At 50.1% G+C, this 15,682-nt stretch overlaps 1 protein-coding gene across 3 annotated transcripts in view; it reads left to right on the top strand.

Moving 5' to 3' along the window:
• Window positions 1-15,682, top strand: part of TBC1D8 (TBC1 domain family member 8) — a 138,622-nt gene that overhangs the window by 96,133 nt on the left and 26,807 nt on the right. For all 3 annotated transcript variants that reach the window (XM_052647509.1, XM_052647508.1, XM_052647510.1), the window contains exons 6-15: window positions 1,036-1,243; window positions 4,617-4,811; window positions 5,732-5,899; window positions 7,161-7,311; window positions 8,659-8,873; window positions 9,486-9,603; window positions 12,610-12,895; window positions 13,830-13,959; window positions 14,107-14,205; window positions 15,450-15,518. In XM_052647509.1, coding sequence (XP_052503469.1) covers window positions 1,036-1,243; window positions 4,617-4,811; window positions 5,732-5,899; window positions 7,161-7,311; window positions 8,659-8,873; window positions 9,486-9,603; window positions 12,610-12,895; window positions 13,830-13,959; window positions 14,107-14,205; window positions 15,450-15,518 — 1,639 coding nt within the window. The remainder of the gene's footprint in view (window positions 1-1,035; window positions 1,244-4,616; window positions 4,812-5,731; window positions 5,900-7,160; window positions 7,312-8,658; window positions 8,874-9,485; window positions 9,604-12,609; window positions 12,896-13,829; window positions 13,960-14,106; window positions 14,206-15,449; window positions 15,519-15,682) is intronic.

The raw sequence follows: 15,682 nt of genomic DNA, 5'->3' as shown, positions 1-15,682 counted from the left end.
ATTCTTTTTAAGATTCTTTTCCCATATAGATTATCAGAGTATTGAGAAGAGTTCCTTGTGCTCTACAGTCGGTCCTGTGATTACCTGTTTTATATATAGCAGTGTGTATGTGTTAATCCTGAACTTCTAATTTACCCCTCCCCTGCCTCTCCCCTTTGGTAAACTTAAGTGTGTTTTCGAAGCCTGTGAGTCTGTTTTGTAAATAATTCATTTGTATAATTTTTTAGATCCCACAAATCAGTGATAGATATGGTGTTTGTCTTTCTCTGTCTTACTTCATTTAAAATGATAATCTCTGTATGTCCATCCCTGTTGCTGCAAATGGCATTATTTCATTCTTTTTAAAAATGTATGAGTAATATTCTGCTGTATATATTAAATATACCACATCTTCTTTATCCGTTCAACTGTGGATGGACATTCAGGTTGCTTCCATGTCCTGGCTCTTATAAACAGTGCTGCAATGAACAATTGGGTATGTGTGTCTCTTTGAGTTACCATTTCCTCCCGCTGTATACCCAGAAGTGGGATTTTGGGCTCATATGGTAGCTCTATTTTTAGTTTTTTTTAAAAATTTAGTTATTTTTAATTGAAGCATAATTGCTTTACAGTATTGTGCTGGTTTCTATCAAACATCAGCATATTTTTAGTTTTTTTAAGGAACCTCCACTCTGTTCTCCATAGTGGCTGCAACAAGCTATGTTTCCACCAACAGAGTAGGAGAGTTCCTACTAGATTCTTACACATTTGCTTTGCGATAATTCATGTGTTACTCAAACCAGGAAGGCAGACTTGCCCTGGTCTGTGTTCGCTGCATCACCTCTGTGCAGAGGTGACTTGTTCGGCCTTTGCTTCTCACTCCAAAGGTTGGCCGTGGGTTGGGAGGGGGCTGGAGAGGGGCAGGAACTGGGGGCCTAGCACCTTTCTGCATCCCCTTCTATATCAGGTTGTGCCAGGGGTTTAAAAGTGTTTTTATTTATAATCTAGTGAGTTCAGTCACCATGTCTGCCTCTTTCCCTTCCCCTCCTTTGCCAGGGACCTGGAAGCTAGGGCACAGAACGAGTTCTTCCGGGCCTTCTTCAGGCTGCCAAGGCGGGAGAAGCTGCACGCCGTCCTGGACTGTTCCCTCTGGACCCCGTTCAGCCGCTGTCACACCGCTGGGCAGATGTTCACCTCCGACAGTTACATCTGCTTTGCCAGCAAGGAGGCTGGCTGCTGCAAAGTCATCCTGCCACTCCGAGAGGTAGACCTGGCATCCTCCCGTGGGGCGGGGGGCGGGGGGATCGTGGTTGCTGGGAGACGGAGGGGATGGATGCTCACAGGGCAAGGCTCTGGCTCTGAGAATGGGCGAGTCTAGCGGGATGCTTGGCCTGAGTTGACCAGGGGCCCCTGCCTTTTTCTGTTGTTGCCTGGCAACCTGAAATTTGCATAGATGTGAATGGTGAGAACAGGCACCCTGGCCTCCACATTATTGATAAAGCTCTTATTAAAATGTTCATGCCTAGCAATGAAAGCTTTTCCAACAGCCCTTAGGAAGGAGTCCTCCCCTTTCACCCACCGGGAGGGAAGAGAAAAAAGTGACCTATTAAAAAATCACCTGTTGAAAAGAAATGTCAAGTTGCTTTGTTTGTATATCCTTCTAGAATTTTACGTAAAAATTTAGAAAAATGCTTCTCTTCCTGGTGGCTCTGATGGTAAAGAATCCACCTGCAATGCAAGAAACATGGATTCAATCCCTGAGTCAGAACCGTTCCTGGAGAAGGGAATGGCTACCTACTCCAGTATTCTTGCCCGAAGAATCCCATGGACAGAGGAGCCTGATGAGCTACAGTCCGTGGAGGGGGTTGCAAAGAGTCAGACACGACTGAGCAACTAACACTGTCACTTTCCAGCTATAAAATTCCGGAGTTCTCTTCTTGTAAATGGAGTCTGCTTTGAGATCTGTTGAGCTCAGTCCTGTGATTTTGGGGCATGTCTGTAGTGACAGGACCCACAGCTCTGTCAAATGTCAAGACTTCCAAACTCTTGCTGTTATAATGTACAGGCTAAGCAGTATTCAGAAAAACTCAATTTTTTTCATTCATGTGATTGACCCCCATTTTTCTGTAGCAGATGACTTCATTTCACAAATGCTTTTAGAGCAGAGCAAGAATTCCTTATATAGTTATTTTTTTAAATTATATACATATAATGTGAAGTCAAGTGGCCTTAGGAAGCATTACTACAAACAAAGCTAGTGGAGGTGATGGCATTCCAGTTGAGCTATTTCAAATCCTAAAAGATGATGCTGTGAAAGTGCTGCACTCAATATGCCAGCAAATTTGGAAAACTCAGCAGTGGCCACAGGACTGGAAAAGGTCAGTTTTCATCCCAATCCCAAAGAAAAGCAATGTCAAAGAATGCTCAAGCTACTGCACAATTGCACTCATCTCACATGCTAGCAAAGTAATGCTCAAAATTCTCCAAGCCAGGCTTCAACAGTTCGTGAACCATGAACCTCCAGATGTTCAAGCTGGTTCTTAGAAAAGGCAGAGGAACCAGAGATCAAATTGCCAACCTCCGCTGGATCATGGCAAAAGCAAGAGAGTTCCAGAAAAACATCTATCTCTGCTTTATTGACTATGCCAAAGCCTTTGACTGTGTGGATCACCACAAACTGTGGAAAATTCTTAAGAGAAGGGAATACGAGACCATCTGACCTACCTCTTGAGAAACCTGTATGCAGGTCAGGAAGCAACAGTTAGAACTGGACATGGAACAACAGACTGGTTCCAGATAGGACAAGGAGTATGTCAAGGCTGTATATTGTCACCCTGCTTATTTAACTTATATGCAGAGTACATCATGAGAAATGCTGGGTTGGATGAAGCAGAAGCTGGAATCAAGATTGCTGGGAGAAATATCAATAACCTCAGATATGCAGATGACACCACCCTTATGCCAGAAAGTGAAGAACTAAAGAGCCTCTGGATGAAAGTAAAAGAGGAGAATGAAAAAGTTGGCTTAAAGCTCAAAGTTCAGAGAACTAAGATCATGGCATCTGGTCCCATCACTTTATGGGAAATAGATGTGGAAACAGTGGCTGACTTTATTTTTTAGGGCTCAAAAATCACTGCAGATGGTGACTGCAGCCATGAAATTAAACGACATTTACTCCTTAGAAGAAAAGTTATGACCAACCTAGACAGCATATTCAAAAGCAGAGACATTACTTTGCCAACAAAGGTCTGTCTAGTCAAGGCTATGGTTTTTCCAGTAGTCATGTATGGATGTGAGAGTTGGACTATAAAGAAAGCTGAGCACTGAAGAGTTGATGCTTTTGAACTGTGGTGTTGGAGAAGACTCTTGAGAGGCTCTTGGACTGCAAGGAGATTCAACCAGTCCATCCTAAAGGAAAACAGTCCTGGATATTCATCAGAAGGACTGATGCTGAAATTGAAGCTCCAATACTTTGGCCACCTGATGTGAAGAACTGACTCATTTGAAAAGACCTTGATGCTGGGAAAGGTTGAAGGCAGGAGGAGAAGGGGACGACAGAGGATGAGATGGTTGGATGGCATCACTGACTCAATGGACATCAGTCTGAGTAAACTCCGGGAGTTGGTGATAGGCAGGGAGGCCTGGCGTGCCGCAGTCCATGGGGTCCCAAAGTGTCGGACACGACTGAGTGACTGAACTGAACATACACATACATACCATTTTAACTATTTTTAGGTGTTATGTTCAGTGGTATTAAGTACATTCACATTTTGTGCAACCATCACCAGAATTTTTTCATCTTTCCGAACTGACACCCTGTCCCCATTAAACAGCACCCCAAATCTCCCTCCTTCAGCCCCAGGCATCCACCACCGTCCTTTCTGCCTCTATGAATCCTGACTCCCCTGTGCTCAGCCATGTCCAACTCTTTGCGACGCTATGGACTGTAGCCCGCCAGGTTCCTGTGACCATGGAATTCTCTAGGCAAGAATACTGGAGTAGGTTGCCATTCCCTCCTCCAGGGAATCTTCCCGACCCAGGGATCAAATCTGCGTCTCTTATGTCTCCTGCATTGGCAGGTGGATTCCTTACCACTGAGGTACCTGGGAAGCCCTGACCTCTGTAGGTCTCTTGTATCAGTGAAATCCTACAAAATTTGTCATTTTGTGACTGGCTGTATCACTTAGCAGAACGCCCTTAAGATGAATCCATACTGCAGCACTTTTCAGAATATCCATCCTTTCTGGGACTTCCTAGGTCCAGTGGTTAAGAATCTGCCTGTCAGTGCAGGGGACACAGGTTCAAGCCCTGGTCAGGGAACTAAGATCTTGTATGCAACATGGTTTGGCAAAAAAAAAAAAAAAAAAAACCATCCATCCCTTTTAAGACTGAATAATGTCCCACTGTGTGTAGACCCATGTTTTGGTTATGTCTCATCCGTTAATCCAGCCAGGGGCACTTGAATTACTCCCACCTTGGGCTGTTATAAATACACTGCATCCTATACTTTCTAACTTTGTACTGGTTCCTTATTGCAGTTATAGGGTTTGTCCTTCTCTCTGTTTTCTGCATCTGCAATTGAACTCCTGCCCCTCTTCTCTCTTCTGTGCCTCTGTGCGCTTGACTGTCTGCAACAGGTTGTGAGCATCGAGAAAATGGAGGACACGAGTCTGCTGCCAAACCCCATCATCGTCAGCATCCGGAGCAAGATGGCCTTCCAGTTCATTGAGCTCCGAGACCGTGACAGCCTGGTGGAGGGTCTGCTGGCGAGACTGAAGCTGGTGCATGCCGACCACCCTGTGCACTATGACACCACCCTGGATGAGGAGCTGGTATGAGCCCTGGAGACAGCCAGAGTCTGTAAACGGAAAATCCCTTTTTTTGCCCCAGCACCTCTAGGGCAGGTGTCTTCAAAGGGGAGTGCGTGTAACGATGACCCACTTGGGTACCAGAAAAATGTCAGTGATGCTGGACCCGGGTAGCAGACAATCTGATATCATCTGTAATGCGCTGGGTGTCCTGAGTGGGTATGGCAGGGTTAGAGGGGGTTGAAGGGGACTCACCCACAGGTTGGAGGGGCTAATGGGGCTCACAGGTTAGAGGGGTTGATGGGGTACACTCAGGTGTCAGGGATCAACAGGCCATCTTCTCAGAGGTTGGAGGGTTTGGTGGGGAATCAACACACAGGTGAGTGGACACCCTCTTTATTAGAGCGGTCAGTGCCCTCATCCCCCTGAGGATGGAAGGGGTGATGTTATAGTATTTGGGGGCAGATGTAAGTTGCCCAGTGAGATGATTCACTGTCTTTAAGATTGGACAGCTGCCACAGCAAATCCAGATCTGCTGGACCTAGTCCCTGATTCCTTCACACCCGTCCTCCCCGTTTCTGGACCGCTTTTCATCTGGGCAGTGACAGGAGGAAAGCAGAGGAGGTCTCTCAGTTCCCTAGAGCCGCTCTCTCCAGATGCCCGTCCTCAGCTCCGGATGCTGAGGGTGCGATCTTTCCTCCCTGGCCCTGGGTGGGGCCATGTTCTGTGAGTCAGGGAGCAGCGGTGCTGGGAAAGCCCTGTGGACCATGCTCCTTCCTGAGGATCAGCTCCGCTGGGTCTAGTGTTAGAGTGCCTTTCCCGTAAGTCCCAAGCAGATAGGCATGTTTAAGTTCATTATGCTCACACATCCAAAGACAGAGACTGCCCCGTAACTAAAACACTGACTTTCTCTTTTTGTCATTCTTTTTTTCCTTCCCATGCAGACCTCACCCGTGTTTCATTCAACAAGCTTGTGCAGTGGCAACCACAGGTTTGGGGGTCTTGAGATGGTGTCTTCGCAAAATAGCGAGGATAGGGAGAAAGAAACAAGCCCACTGATGCACCCCGAGGCTTTCCGGCAATCGGGCAGCCAGAGCCCGGACTCGAGAACGGTGAGTGACGTGGCTCCACCCTCGCACGTGGAGGTGGCGGGGTGTGGCTTCCAGGCTCCTCCTGGGGTGGGCCTGACACAGGTTCCTAGGCAGCCCTGGGCACCTCATGGGCAAAAAGTGGAACGGGGCAGAGATGCCAGTGGCCTGAACGCTTCCGGGTGGGTGGAGGATGTGGTGGGACGTCGGGGGGCAGTGACTTTCCACCTGACCTTCAGGGAGCATCAATCCGTGCTCTCCTTGTGGGGTTTCCAGGTGCAGAACAAGTCTGTCTCCTTTTATCCAGGGGCATCCGCGGGACTCCTAGGTACAGCGCTTCTTTTTTGGCCCCTGGCTGTTCTCCAGTTCTACTAAACTAAAAATACCTTGGTTACACTTGTGATTGTTTTCTCCTCTGCAGGGAGACTCTGTGGGCAGTGCTTGAGTGGTAAATAGACTAGAAGCCAAGCTATGAGATGGTGCCCTGGCAGGAGGCATGCTGTGTGGGCACCGCCAGTACCAGGGTGGCTGCCCCTTGGACACTTAATGGCTCATGTATCACAGATTGTTAGTTTTATTTATTCAGGGTGAAGCCTTCTGATGTGCTGTTCAGAGATGCTCACTGAATGCTCATTGTTTCAACCAATAAGAATATTGACTATATGTGTGCACCTCTGCCATGACTGGAGAATACAGATAATTAAGAGCATACATAAACTTCTTGTTTAAAAGGAAACATTCCTGCCAGCTAGGAATACTAAAGAATTTTCAAAATTCATAGTTTGAAAGGATTTCCAGCTGCCTAGAGACATCGTCTCTTTCTCATCTCTACTACTGAGAACGATGTCATTTTTTTTTTCCAGTTGGCAATTTTTCCTCTGGCTGTCAGGAAGTTCCAGGCAAATCATGAGAGCCCCTGGCTCCCCTCTGCCCTCTGAGCTGACCTGTTCGAGAAACTGGTTTGGCTTCGACATCCTGAGAGGCTTCCCCACCCCGACCCCGCTCCGCCCTCTGTCGGCTTTGCGTTCCCATAGTAGTTCGGATGAGCACACTCTTACTATCAACTTTGCCAAGGAAATGGCATTTTATTCACGTCAGGTCTCCCACAGGCCTCTGAATTCCCGAAGGGCTAGTGACCTTTACATTCCCCATGCTGCTGGACTTCAGAGGTGTCTGCCCAGCGAATTGCCTGGAGCAGGTGGGTCCTCTCTCAGCTGAGGGAGCACCCTCTGTGACGGGCTGTGGATGATGCCTCTTCGTACGCCGAGCGTGTTTCCACTTCCAGTCCAGGGAACAGATCAAGGTGAGCCTCTGGAACGACCACTTCGCAGAGTACGGCAGGACGGTGTGCATGTTCCGCACAGAGAAGATCCGGAAGCTGGTGGCCATGGGGATCCCCGAGTCCCTGCGCGGCAGACTCTGGCTTCTTTTCTCAGGTGAGGGTTTCTGGGGTCTCCAGGCCCAGCTTTTATTTCTGGAGCAGACCCAGGACGGAGGCCCTGACCCGAGTGGGGGTGGGGAGTGTGTGTGCGTGTGTGTACGCGCATGCAGACGGCTTCTCTCCGCCTGTGACATGCCCAGCTGGGACCTTGGGACCTTCCTGTGTGGACTTTGGGCCAGGCTGCTGCAACCTCTGGGGCTGTGGGGTCCCCGGTCAGCATGAGGTCTTGGCAGAGGGATCGCCTCCCCTTCAGCCGTGATTTTATGCGTCTCTTCATCGTCCTTAGAATTCTGTTCAGAACCCCCTGGACATGCAGTGTCTAGATGTCTAGAGACCTGAAAACATCTTCAGAAGTTGTTTGCTTGTGTGCTTTACAATAACTCCCTCTGGGGACACTTCCTCCTGGTCCCCCTGTTGCGGGGAATGCACACAGAGCCGAGGGGTCTTCTCTCCTGCCCGCATCCTCCTCCTGCTTCGCTGGATCTGGGATTCTCCGTCTGCTGCTTTGGGGCATCTCTCATCTGATGCTTGCTGGTGGATGGGCTGAGCCTGGGGCCCAGGTCTCCAGAGGCGTCTTCTGTGAGCCCTGTGGCACCACTTGTTGAAGGAACGGGGGCCCCCACCAGCAAGAAGGGAGGGCCCTGCGGTCCAGGGTGTGACTGCTGCTCCTTTCGAGGCGCTGGGGGGATAGCGGCCAGGGCTCCACCTTCCTCAGAGACCCTTCTGGGAGCCTTCTGGAGGCTGGGGCTCCTTGTGTGCTCCACAGAACATGTGCTCCATAGCTTTTTTTCTTTTAATTGTACTTTATTTTTGGTTGCACTGGGTCTTTGTTGGTGCACACAGGCTTTCTCTCATTGTAGCAGATAGGCCACATACATACGTCTGTTACTGAGGAGTACAACTGATTATAAGTATATTAGTATAAAGCTATTTTTAGTATGAGCTCTTCTCCCCCTCTCTCTGTAAGGTTATTCTTAGAAAAGCCATATTACTTCATTTTTCCTTTCTTTTTTGTTTTTAGCAGAAGTGAAGTTCCTTTTGGTCATATGTGGTCTTAACTATTTTGTGTCGCTTAGATAGTGAGACCCCACTGAGGTCCTCCGGCAGGACAGGCCCCTCCCCATGTGGACTCTCTCCCAGAAATCAGCCCCCCTTGAAATGTTATTTTTTAAAAAAACTTTTTATTTTATATTGGAGAAGAGCCGGTTAACAGTGTTGTGTGAGAGTTTCAGGTGGACAGCAAAGGGACTCAGCCATGCATACACGTGTATCCACTCTCTCCCAAACTCCCCTCCCATCCAGGCCGCAACCTAACATTGAAATGTTACTTGTAAATCACCAGATGCCGTCACGGACCTTGCTGCACATCCTGGTTACTACGGCAACCTGGTGGAGGAGTCCATGGGAAAGTGTTGCCTGGTGACGGAGGAGATAGAGCGGGACCTGCACCGCTCCCTGCCGGAGCACCCCGCTTTCCAAAACGAAACGGGCATTGCGGCCTTGAGGAGAGTCCTGACGGCCTATGCCCACAGGAACCCCAAGATCGGGTACTGCCAGGTGAGCGGGTGCTGCAGGGCCGCCCCAGGCCAACCGCCCAGGCCTCGGGTGCCGTGTTCTTAGCCATCCGTACCCAGGACTGTCCTGGGGAGGGAATCGGCCTTGTGGAGTCAGACAAGCTGATGATGTGGGAGCAGTGTTACCCCGGGCCCAGGAGAGCGTGGCATGAGCTGGCCCCTGTCCTCAAGAGGCCATTCAGCCCCCATGGCCTCCCAGCCTCCACTGCAGGATAGTATTGATGAAGCCGCTCTGGAGCGTCCTACCTCTAAACCGTACAGAAGTCATCAGGATTATTTTAAAATCTGAACATAGACACAGAGATTAGTGGAGTTGGGTTCTGAGCCTAAGGCGTGCTCCACAGCCCAGCCCAGCATCACTCCTGGGGGCCAGGGGCAAAGCAGTGGCTGATGATTCAGCCCAGCGGGTCCTGTGGGGCCCACGCCGATAACTGTGGTCATTCCAGCTCAGTCCTGACTGGCTGCGTATACTGTATCTCTCATCTGTGTAGCCTGGGCTTCTGTGGGTCACTTGGGCTTGTGTGTTGTTGAATGTCTCTGTGGTACACGTGACCTGGTCAGTAATTGTCCGCTCCCCTGTGACTCCCCTGAGCAGTCCATGAACATCCTGACCTCTGTTCTGCTGCTGTACGCTAAGGAGGAGGAAGCCTTCTGGCTGCTGGTGGCTGTGTGTGAGCGGATGCTGCCCGACTACTTCAACCACCGCGTCATTGGTAACTGTCTGCTCCCTTCCCCTCTGTCCCTCGGGGTGGTTATAAAGAGACTCGGCTGGTCTGCACCAGCACTGTCTGACTCTTGAATCTTCAAAACTAACTGATGTAACTCTCTGCACAGTTTTGGCAAAAGGGTGGAATGTGGTAACCTAACTGCTTCTTTGCCACAAACTCTTACAGATTTTTTTTTTTTTTTGGCTGCACTGTGTGGCATGCAGTATCTTAGTTCTCTGATCAGGAATCAAACCCATGACCTCCTGCAGTGGGAGCACAGAGTGGTAACCACTGGATCCCTGGGAAGTCCCCTCTTACAGATTTTTGGATAAAGAAAAAATTAGTATATGTGGATAGCTGAACTTAAGGAAAGAAAAATTCCTAGGTTCAAAAAGCAAGTCCAAAAGTGAAAACCACAGAGGTTTTTCACTGATGCTGAGGCCTGGAAGGAGAGTTCTCATTCTTGGTCCCCAGGGAGTTTGCGCAGATAGGACATGCAGGGAGCAGAGCAATAATGGAGACCCCTGAGGCCCGACGTAAAGGGCAGAGGAGGAGAACTCCTCACTTATCCAGGCTGATGGTAAGAAAGAGCATTTGTGACTGCCCCGGCTCTGGGCAAACCTGTGTGTGACCCCCAGGCATATGCGCCGCTGACTTTCGTGTGGTTGAGATTTGAATTTGCACCCTGTCTCTGATCCAGCTTCCTCCTTGTGGAGCAAATGATGTGGAAATTGCTCTGGCCGAGCGATACTCTTAGGGACACGTTATAGTAATCCAGAATGAGAAGTGGAAATGGCATAAACTTAGGGTGGCAGCCGTGGGATCAGAAACAGAAGAACAGTTTGAGATGGAATTTGGCAAAGGACTGGATGTAGGGACAAGGCAGGAAGAAGAGGCTTGAAGACTGAGGTCTAAGAACTGAGGGAGTTTGATGACCACCGGGAGGGAGGGCGGGCTGGCCAGGAAGGAGGCGGCCTTTGACTTGTCCCCTGCCCCCTGCCTGTATTTGAGTGGCTAATTGGTTTGCTTCCCTCTTCCCTTCATATCAAGGGAGGTACTTAACGCTGTACAGAGCAGCAAGGAGTGACCAGAACCTCGAGGTCACTGGGGGCATGCTGTCCAAGCCCTCCCTGGGTGATGGGACAGATTGTAGTCAGCAGTGAGCAGGGGACCCTCCAAGATAATGTGACCACCACCCAATACAGGGAGCGTTTCTACAACCCCTGCCTCCTCTTCCCTGCCACACACAACACCTGGCACTGATTTCTGTCACCACAGGTTTATTTGGCTTGTTCTTGAACTTGGAATAAATGTAATAGTAGAGAATGTTCTGACTTCCTTCACTCAAGATCCTGTTGGTGCATCAGCAGTTCCTTTTCATTGCTGTGTGCCGTTTCATGGTGCGTTCATACCATGATTCTTTCATCCCAGTCACTGGGGTTTCCAGTTTCTTCTTATAAGTCCCAGTGAACATCCGTGTATAAGTCTTTCTGGAATATATATTGACACTTTTCTTAGGATTTACCCAGGAGTAGAATTCCTGGGTCACAGTTAGATGTATGCTTAACTTTATAAGAAAACTGTCAGTTTTCCAAAATGGACAAAACGTATTCACATTATCTCATACCAGCAATGCATGGGAGTTCCAGTTGCTCCATATCCCTGTTTATACTTGGAATTTTCTGTCTTTTTAATTTTAGCCATTCTGGTGGGTGAGAGTGGTATATCATGGTGATTTTAATTTACATTTCTCTAATCATTGTTAATGATGTTAAACCTGTTTTTCTGTGCTTATTGGCCATTTGTCACTTTAGAAATGTGCAAATCTTTTGCTTTTTTTAAAAAAAAAAGATGTTTATTGATTTTTTTATTATCAAGTTGCATCAGTTCTTCATTTTTATTTTGATTAGAAAACTTTTGCCAGATATAGTTGCCGCAAATATTTTCTCTGAGTTTGAAGTTTGCATTTTCATTTTATGAATGGTCTCTTTTGAAGAATACCAGTCTTTTATTTTGATGAAATCCAATTCATAATTTTTCTACAGTTAATGCTTTTGTATCCTAAGAAATTTTAGCCTTTTGCCTGTATTTTCTTTTAGATGTTTTTTTAGCATTAGCTTTTATACCTAAATCCATGACACATTTCATATGTATTTTTCTGAATGGTTTGAAGTAGGAAGGGTCCCTTCCCCCTCCCCCACCTAGTAAACGGGCACTTGGTTCAGCACTGTCTTATTTTATTTATTTATAATTGAAGGGTAATTGATTTACAATATGGTGTTGGTTTCTGCCATATGTCAGCATGAATTAGCCATAGGTATACATATGTCCCTTCCCTCCCAAACCTCCCTCCTGCCTCCCACCCAATCCTGCCCCTCTAGGGTGTCACAGAACACCAGTTGGGCTCCCTGAGTCATATAGCAAATTCCCACTTGCTCTCTGTTTTATGTATGGTAGTGTATATGTTTCAGGGCTACTCTCTGCTTTTGTCCCTTCCTCTCCTTCCCCCACTGTGTCCATAAGTCTGTTCTCTATGTCTGGGTCTCCACTGCTGCCCTGCAAATAGGCTCATCAGTACTATCTTTCTAGATTCTCTATATATGCATTAATATACAATATTTGTTTTTCTCTTTCTGACTTACTCTGTATAATAGACTTTAGGCTCAGCCACCCCATTAGGACTGACGCAAATGCATTCCTTTTTATGGCTGAGTAATATTGCATTGTATACATGTACCACAGCTTCTTTATCCATTCAAACTTCGATGGACATCTAGGTTGCTTCTGTGTCCTAGCTGTAGTAGACAGGAGCACTGTTTTCTAAAATGCCAGATGAAAATACTGTCCTTCCCCCATTGAATCACCGTGGTCCAAACATCAGAAGTCAGTGAACCAAGTGTGAGCCCTTCCCTGGACTCCCGTCCTGTGTCATGGTTCTGTGTATCTCAGCGCAGCTCTAATCTGAGAGGGAGTGACTCCCTCCGCAGCCAGTCTCCGTGGCTCCTTCCCCAGGGGCCCAGGTGGACCAATCCGTCTTCGAGGAGCTCATCAGGGAGCAGCTCCCTGAGCTGGCGGAGCACATGCACGACCTCTCGGCCCTGGCGTCCATCTCCCTGTCCTGGTTCCTCACGCTCTTCCTCAGCATCATGCCCCTGGAGAGCGCCGTGAACGTGGTCGACTGCTTCTTCTACGACGGCATCAAGGCCATCTTCCAGCTGGGACTGGCTGTGCTGGAGGCCACCGCCGAGGACCTGTGCAGCAGCAAGGATGACAGCCAGGCCTTGATGGTCCTCAGCAGGTGAGGCGGGGAGCCGGACGCCGGACTGGGCCGTCACTGTGGGGCTCCCCTCCACTTGGCCACCTTGTGGTCCCCTGGGGCCAAGCCATCCGGCGACCTTGTCATCCTCGCCACCTTCTGTCGCTGCTGTCCACCAAGAGGCAGGAAGGTGAGGGCACTGCTGTCTCTCAAAAGGTTCAGGTGTCCTAAGTCTAGACGGACCTCCAGTGACCTTGAACGGAAGGAGGGCAGGTGGACATGGGGAAACGTGGGCCTCAGGAAGCCAGCTGGGGGATGTGGATGTCTTGTGCACAGAACACACAGGTGTTCTGAGTGTTGCCGTGAAGGCAAAGCCCGCTAGCCTGAGGACGTGTGGAACTGAGGGCGAGCTGGCTGATAAATGACAAGTTCCTGTTCAGAGTACCGTGGAAACAGTGTCTACGTCACTGGGTCTCCATCACAGTATGTACGTCAGTGGAGAGTCAGAAAAGTGAAAGTGTCCGTCGCTCAGTCATGTCCTGCTCTCTGCGACCCCATGGACTGTAGCCCGCCAGACTCTGTCCATGGGATTTCCCAGGCGAGAATACTGGAGCGGGTTGCCACGCCCTTCTCCAGGGGATCTTCCCGACCCAGGGACTGAAACCTGGGTCTGTCATGCTGCAGGCAGACTCTTCACCGTCTGAGCCACCAGGGAAGCTGGAGTGTCAGAGGCCTTGGAGGCCTTCCTGCGGCTCCAGGGTCTCCATGCCTGTCTTCACACTCGCTTCTCCTTTTCTCTAGAAAGAGTGTAGCTGCCGCGGCCTGGCCTTCTTCACAGTGACCGGAGACAGAGGAGCCGGTTTGACAGTTGCTGCCCATGTCTGGGGGCCCCTGTGAAGGTGGTGGGGGCTGCGAGGTGCCCAGGGTAGGGGAGGGGATGGTAACCCTGTGCTTTCCTGGTGTCTGATGTGCCCAGGTTTCTGGACCACGTCAAGAACGAGGACAGCCCGGGACCCCCGATTGGCAGCCACCACGCCTTCTTCTCTGACGACCAGGAGCCGTGTCCCGTGACTGACATCGCAGACCTGATCCGGGACTCCTACGAGGTACCTGGGCCCCGGCCCCGGCCCCGCCCGCCCCTGCCCCGCGCCTCTCAACTGTGAGCTTCCAGGGAGGTGTTGGGGGCTGCTGCTCGTCTGCTGTCTGGATGCAGAGAGGATTCTGTGAGCGAGCGCTCCCTCCCTCCCCTGCAGAAATTCGGGGACCAGTCTGTGGCTCAGATCGAGCGCATGCGCTGCAGGCACAGGATCCGAGTCCTCCAGGGCCACGAGGACACCACAAAGCAGAACGTGGTGAGTAGGGGCCGCCTCTGGGCCGCGGCTCCCGGTGGCCAGGCGCTGACCCGCGCTGGGCCTCCTGCTGCCTCCTGACAGGAGAATGACAGCTTTTGTCTGTTTGTTTGTTTTTTGCATTAAATTAACAACTAAGTGGTTCAGATGGTAAAGATTCTGCTTGCAATGCAGGGGACCTGGGTTCGATACCTGGGTCAGGAAGATGCCCTGGAAAAGGCAAAGGCAACCCACTCCAGTATTCTTGCATGGGAAATCCCATGGACAGAGGAGTCTAGGGGGCTGCAGTCCATGGGGTCACAAAGAGTCGGACACAGCTGAGCAACTAACAACAGCTTGACAGCGGTGAGCTAGTGGAGAAACAGGATGGATTTAGTTTTAGAGTCAGACATATTGTGAGCAAATTAACTACTGGGAGCCTCTGTCTCCCTGGTTGTAAAATGAGGATAACAACACTCTTCATGTGGGGTTAAATAAAGAACAATGTGGATGTTGCCCTGTGCCGAGGGCCTGTGGCCTTTTTTCTTTTTTTTAGGGGCCACTACTACTGGCATAGGAAATGGCAAACTACTCCAGCATTTATTTATTCTTGCCAGGAAAACCCCATGGACAGAGGAGCCTGGCAGGCTCCAGTCTGAGGTCACAAAGAGTCGGACAAGACTGAGCACACAGTTTTCTTAAAGCCGTTATTTACGTGTCATTTACTTTTGGCTGTGCCGGCTGGCACCACTGCTGGGGCTTTCCTCTAGCTGTGGTGAGTGGGGCGCCTCTCCAGTTGTGCTTCGAGGGCTTCTCGTTGCTGTGGCTCCTCTCGTTATGGGGCACAGGCTCTAGGGCGCACGGGCTTCCGTGGTCGCGGCGTGCAGGCTTAGCTGATCTGTGGCCTGTGGGGATCTTCCCAGACCAGGGATCGAACCTTTGGCCCCAGCACTGGCAGGCTGATTCTTAACCGCTGGACCACCAGGGAAGTCCAGGCCTACAGGGCTGGTGGTCATGCTGCAGGAGCTTGCCACCCGAGCTCGAGCCTTGCTAGCGTTTGGTCCTTTGCAAGTATTTAAACGCTCGTCCTGAGTCTTGGATGTGTGAATGAGAAAGGTTGAGGATGAAGCGCCGAGAAAGTCGCCATAAAGCCATCTCCGGATGGTCTGGGCGCCCGGCGTCCACTCCAGTGGGATGTGCCCTCTTGACCCCTGATCCTCCGGGGCAGGCAGAGCATTCACTCGATGCCTGTTTGTTCTTTCCTCGAGCTCCGAGTCGTTATCCCAGAAGTCTCCGTCCTCCCTGAAGACCTGGAGGAGCTCTACGATTTATTCAAGGTAGGAGACTGAGGGGTGAGGAAGTGAGAGACCCTGAGTCAGGCCGCGGCCGAGGCTGCCCACCTGCGGCGGGGAGGGGCCGGCACGGGCCTGCTGAGTGCAGCGAGGCTGGGGCGGCCCCTGCCAGCCGGCTCTGGCCTGACGGTGCCTGCTGAGCCCGTGCG

The sequence above is a fragment of the Budorcas taxicolor genome, chromosome 11, assembly GCF_023091745.1.
Source record: "Budorcas taxicolor isolate Tak-1 chromosome 11, Takin1.1, whole genome shotgun sequence".
Classification (NCBI taxonomy): Eukaryota; Metazoa; Chordata; class Mammalia; order Artiodactyla; family Bovidae; genus Budorcas; species Budorcas taxicolor.
Note: the sequence above shows the minus strand (reverse complement) of the source record. Positions and strands in the feature narration are given on the sequence as shown.